The following is a 6,452-nucleotide window of genomic DNA, read 5'->3' on the forward strand; positions in this document are numbered from 1 at the left end:
AGCTGGCCGGTCATCGTGGTGTATCAATGACCGGAGCTGACAGTTCATCAACGCATACACCTCGATGACCGGAGCTGACCGGTCATCGAGGTGTGGTATCCAGATGTCCAGCTGGCTCCGGTCATTGAGGTCCTTGATGACCGGAGCCGACCGGTCATCAAGGCATAAACCTCGATGACCGTCCCATTGAGACGGTCATCGAGGGGCTCCGGTCATTGAGGTCCTTAATGACCGGAGCCGACCGGCCATCAAGGCATACACCTCGATGACCGTTCAATTGAGACGGTCATCGAGGTGTGGTATCCAGATGACCGGCCGGCTCCGGTAATTGAGGTCATTGAGGTCCTTGATGACCGGAGCCGACCGGTCATCAAGGACCTCAATGACCGGAGCCGGCCAATCATCTGAATACCACACCTCAATGACCGTTCAATTGAGATGGTCATCGAAGTATACAGATGACCGGCCGGCTCCGGTCATTGAGGTTTATGCCTTGATGATCGGTCGGCTCCGGTCATCAAGGTACTATGTACCTCAATGACCAGCCAGCTGGCCGGTCATCAAGGTTTATGTATACCTCAATGACCGTTCAGATGGTCATTGAGGTACATTTATACAACCTCAATGACCAGCCAGCTCGCCGGTCATCGAGATTTATGCTGATGACCGGTTGGCCCCATAAGGACCCCGAATGATATGCAGCTAGGGGGTCCGGGGGCCGCACGAGTTTTCAGGGGGCCGCGCGAGTTCCGCAGGAAAACCACTGGGTGTGGCTGCGGAGAAAACCACACCCGTTTGCGGGTGGTGTATGCTAAATTCATTATTCAAATGAACCATTTTTTGGAAAATATTGAACAAAAAATGTCCACCCCAAAAAAGTTATGTTATCCAGAATCTCCAAAACTCAAAAATAAAAAAAGTTACTTTACGTTACTTTACTCAAAAAAAATGTTACGTTACCCAAATGGCTAATTTGGATAACTAAAAAAAAGTTACGGTATCCAATTAGCCCTCCGTAACGTACCGTAACGTAACTGCCCACCCTTGGTTTTGTTGTTCTGTCTATTTTGACAATGGGTTGCGATCATCATGAATGGCCAGATATGCCTGGCCAGCAGGTGCTGTCCTGGCTGCTTTGGCAGGTGAGTTGGCCATTTTGAGACGAATTCACCATAATTTCAGGAATTCTGTCCAGATTGTCGCTCCAGAGCCTCCATACATCCTACCCCGATCCCTGACTGCCCAATAGCAAGTTGTTATTTAGTGTATTTTGCTGTAACCGTTTCTGACCCCCAAAAAAATCATACTGCTCGGTCCGTCCATCCAAGTACCCCTGTCCCCAAAAAACATCTGGCAACTTGACCGCGAGTCAATGTCCGGACAGCTTTTAAAACCCTGCCACCAGATAACATGACATACGCGATCCAATCGGATAGTCTTCCAGCCACTAATCCGGTTGGATGAGCCCCAAATCATAAAATACGGACGCCTTTTGAGCTCTGTGACCCAGGTGATCCACCGGATCCAGTTGGTGAAAATCTCAGAAGTGCGTTCCGGGGACCTGCTTTCCCCGTCGTGCCACCCATCCAGGACCCTCACGGGTCGCGTCCCCCCTGCGTGGGACCTGACTACCTTGACCGCGACGCAGCCCGATGTCCCCTTGTTGCGGGGTCGCGGCGACCATCTGGGTGCGTCCCCGATTGGTCGCCGTGGGCCCGCTGTGTGGTCCCAAAGAGGACACCAGCCAGTTGCCGCGCCTACCAGTACCACAGGCGCGGCCGGAACGTGTTTCGGCGCTAGCGTCCATTTTCCAACTACACCACGTGCCGTGTCCGATAGTTACGTACATATCTTTATGTAAGCGTCGCACTAGAAAAAATGCCCCGGTTGGCGCAATCAGGCGCTATCCGACCCGTGTTTTGAGGGAGGGAGAGAATTTGCCAGTAGGTAAGACCTGGTCAAACAGTGAGTTTTTCGAGTGAATACAACACAATGGCTCAATCCCATTGCCTGGTTGATACGAGTCCTGTACACCTCTGAGGGAGAGCAACATTGAGAGACTAGAAGAAAGACCCCTAAAATCTTGAAAGTTCTCGTTGGGCCGGGTTGGCACAACCAGTCCTGTAGCAATCTACCAGATCAATATATTGGAGTACAGATGACACATACATTTATCAGAGCTCCAAATGTTGGTTCTATTTGCTACTTGTCTCAGTGAAAACGGGAGGCTTCCATTGCAATCCATACAATCCGTGGGGCATAAAGGACCAGGTTCAAAATGTTGATTGGTTATTGCGACGACTGGACGATTGTCCCAATCCGGTAATACTGAGTGTGGACAAAATTGCTATGAAGCACCAGGCATCAAAGATACTTGCGTCTCGCTACTTGTATGTCTTGTTCGAAAATAGTGGGAGTCAAGTTGTATTATAAATAGCCCTCTGTTGGCTCAGTTGTGAATCTCCTCGTCATCCCAGTTTCCTTCATTGTAATCGCTGTCGTCATCATCTTCCGGAATTCTGTCCTTCAATAATAACTGTTTTCCACGAAACCTGATTATCATTTTTGGCGATTCCCATCAAATGATAGCAAACGGAGCCATGCTATTAACCAAGATCTTAGTTTGCTTACAACCATTGAATTACTATAGTGTTTCGGCACACGCACTTTCGCATTCAAAACTTCTGGTTAAGAGATCAGAAAGATCAATTGTGGAAATAGCCCCCGGGACTCTTAATAATAACAAAGCGGGCGTGAACGCCTTGGTTTGTATGTGTATTTTTTTCTGTTTTCTTGTCTCCAATTGGAAGATCAGCAATTCAATTCTGAATTACGTCTAATTTTGACAAATCCTTCGCTTTTCTAATTGGTCTTGCTGCGAAAAGCCGTTCAACCCATGCCTATCGAATCAGTTGGAATCGGTGGATCAGATACTCATTATAGCTCAAGGGGTGAGTCGTGTTGGTTTTTGAACATCACTGGAATCCGGGACTACCAAAAAAATACAAATATACTGAGGATTGGATTCTCAATTTTATTGCACAATCAATTATCAGGGAATGGTTCGCCTGATGCTTACTGCTCAAGTTCAATCACCAATTCTTATGTTCAAAGATTGAACAGTGAAATTGACTTCATCGCGACGGCAAAAAACCAGGGCGCTATGAGCGGTACCGAATTACCTTGGATAAATTTGAAATCAATCAAAGAAGATAAATATACCCGAGAATTCGAAGAAATAGCTGAAAAGTTCAGAGATGAAGATCCTTCTTATTTATTAGAATCAGACCAACCAGAGAGTCTAAATCAACAACTCGAAAGATCACTTTCAAATTTGAACAAATTGGAAAAGAAAATGTTATCAGAAGTTGTCGAATGGACCAAGAAAACTGAAAATCACGCCAAGTCACCAAGAACGTATCCTGAAAAGTTTCACAATACACTTTTAGCTTTAGATAGCTCACAAAAGCGTTGTTTTTGGGAAATTATATATCTACTTGATAATCAGAGGCCTGAATTAGCTGGAAAAATCAAAAGTTTGATGCGGCAATTTTTTGCCAGTTTTGCAAAAGAAGACACTAAGAAAGCTGATATCTTGGAAGCTATGAAATACATTAAATTCATATACAAGACTGGATATCTCCAATTTTGTGCTAGGTCCGACTTGATTCCCGGAATTTTGACACCCAATCACTATAACTATCTTGAAGCTCTAAACAACAGAATTCATCATGATCTTACATTCATATCAAGATTCATCTCCAAAAGAAATGGAAAAGCCCAAATTTTCTCATTGAATGAATAATATTCCAAACTTGACTATTAGTTCAACTTTGTTTATTTCCTCATCTCTTTTTTTGAATTTATGTGACGTCTCTGTGGTACAAGCGCCTGTTTTTATCCTAGGCATTGGAGGACTTGCCGTCGAGATCTACAGACCCTGCAGAACCAGATCTGCAGCCCCTGGGACAGCATTTCCCCGCAAAAATTAAGGTTTTCTGGCTGCAGATCTGGTTCTGCAGGGGGCTGCAGATTGACGGGAAGTCCTACATTCCTCTTGTTGGGGTGGACCGGGGTTTAAGACAAGTCTTCCCTTGACCCTGTTATATCTGAGACTCTTGCAGTTGGGAAAAATTTCCTTCGGTTCTGGCGTTCCTAGGGAGAGTGAGATGCAATTTTGCTTGAACTCTAGCTCTGATTTACCGGGACTAAGATCTTGTGCAAGCATGAATTGTGGCATTTGCGGCCGCTGCTGGCCGAGTCTCATCTGGTCGAGGGCAGAGGATTTTTGTTGCAGCCTCCTGTGTCTACGTGGCTGACATGGCTGGCATCTTGGGTCTCCGCCCTGTGTGCCCAGGTCTGCTCCAGATCAGTTGGGGGGGAGAGGGACGTTGAACAAAGATCCATGGACCTCTCCCGCCTCTTGCTTTACTCCCGGCAGAGGGCCATAATATTAAGATCATTAGACATCTGATTCTGTTCTAGAAAAAGAGGCCTGTATTTTTTCCATGAGATGTTAATCCGCTGAGTGAACAGTGAAGCCTATGTTCCATGATCCCCGCATGTCGCAGCGGGGCGAAAATTGATCGGCGACTTTGCCAGCAAGGCTCATGTTGGCTGAGTTGGGTTGACCTTTAACTTTCAAGTCATTCAAAGTGAGCCGCCAGCAAATTTTGGCACAGATGGGCAGGCAGACAACGGAAACTGGTACACCATGGTTTGCTGTCAACATAGGGACGACATAAAGAATTGCGCCTCATCGAGGGGAGTAACCTCAATGAATCTTGATGACCAGTACAGACCAGTCATCAAGGTCAATAGCTCCTTTCAATGAACGGCCAGAGACCGTGGTGGTCACCAAGAGGGGCTCAACTTCTCTATAACGTGGTACAACACCCACCCATCTCATATTGCCAACTTGCTAATTTAGTTTGAGTCTTGCATGCTAGCTGTCTTTGTAACTGTTTGCATTTTTGCGCAAACTTCCCCAAACTTAACCCTCAGGATATTTCCAACATCTCAGACAACCAAAGTTGTTGGAAAATTACATTGAATTGCAAGGCTTGGTTTGCACATAGAAATGGAGGCAAAAGGGTTTCAAGAAAGGCCAGATGGATAAGCTCACTGATGAAGATAGGGAAAAGCCAAAAATGTGGACTGCACATATTGTCTTTACCAGAAAGCTTAGACCTCTGTCCTCTTTTTGTATGGATATATCACTAGTCCTCTAGCTATTTTAAATCAGTTTCTGCCTTGGATATCCCACAGCTGCCATGCTTCCCCTCAGGTTGGAAAGCAGTATGGCAATTGATATAGGCAACGGTGAAACAAATACAATACATGTATCTGTATCTGCCTGTATTTGTATCTGTTTTGCACCCAATACTATTTATTTGTATTGTATTCAAATACTAATACTATACAAATGTATTCAAACTTTGGTATCTTGTTGCAAATACAGCCCAATACAAGATACTTTATTTTTACGTTTTTTGATAGTTTTTCTGTATACAGTCCACAGTGGCCAAAAACAAGAAAATCAAGTTTTAATAATTTACTAGAGTACAAGGCGGCTTCGCCGCTGCACCCCCAGGGTACAGCCATCAACCCTCAGGAAAATGTTGAAACTCGCACTCCTTGCGCTCTTTCCGCGCTCTCCGCATGCTAGCAGCTGTCCTTGAATGCAAAGACGCAGCAGTCATTCGGCTGATGAGTATCATCATTCTTAACCTACATCCGCCGACTGACTACTGTGTCAACCGCTCTCCCTTCCTTTCTATCTCCATCATCAATCTCTCACTCTCGAACCTTATCTTAAAACTCTTTCCATCCGCTCCCAATCAATCATCACTTCAATCCTACTTGACCTCAAGACACTTCTGATTGACAATCATTCTGTCGATCGTCCTTACTCCCTCTCTCCGAACGAGTCCGGGAAGCCTTAACTTTGGACAGCCTTTCTGGCTTCCAACTTGGTGAGAAATGCCTCTCCGCATTTCTGGATCTCAATCTCGATTGGCCTTTGTCCTCTCAGCAACACTAACAACTCTTATCTTCTCTTTCTAGTTCCTTTTGTCTTAAGATCGTGTCTACTCCTTTTCTTCCACTTGTTGAAACTGTTTCCTATCTTTTTGGGGTTTGTTCATTTCCGTTTTCTGTCTCCTTCATTCCTTCCGTTGACTAACTCACAATCAACATCACAGATAACTCTCAACAACCTTATTACTCTCTATCTCCAGTTGTCCAATCTTCTCACATTCTTGTTCCATCAGGGTTGGTCTTATTTCTATCTCTTTTTGCTGTTTGTTTTTGTTCTTACTGTTTTTGTCTCCAGTTCTGGTTTTGGTTTCTTGAAATAAAGTCTTAGGTCCTTTACGATTAACAGTCAAAACCAAAGACGAGTCGTTTATGTCCTCCGAAGAAACCAAGGACTCTCCACCTCAACCAACCTT

General features: G+C 45.0%; 1 protein-coding gene across 1 annotated transcript; it reads left to right on the forward strand.

The window, feature by feature from the left end:
* Nucleotides 1–3,163: 3,163 nt before the first annotated feature.
* On the forward strand, nt 3,164–3,805 carry PtA15_8A450 (uncharacterized protein; the record flags this gene model as incomplete). The annotated part of the gene is made up of 2 exons (XM_053171882.1): nt 3,164–3,405; nt 3,511–3,805. The coding sequence occupies 2 exons, from the start codon at nt 3,164–3,166 to the stop codon at nt 3,803–3,805; spliced, it is 537 nt and encodes a 178-aa protein (XP_053023101.1).
* Between the last annotated feature and the right edge of the window lie 2,647 nt (nt 3,806–6,452).

This window comes from Puccinia triticina, chromosome 8A, assembly GCF_026914185.1.
Source record: "Puccinia triticina chromosome 8A, complete sequence".
Classification (NCBI taxonomy): domain Eukaryota; kingdom Fungi; phylum Basidiomycota; class Pucciniomycetes; order Pucciniales; family Pucciniaceae; genus Puccinia; species Puccinia triticina.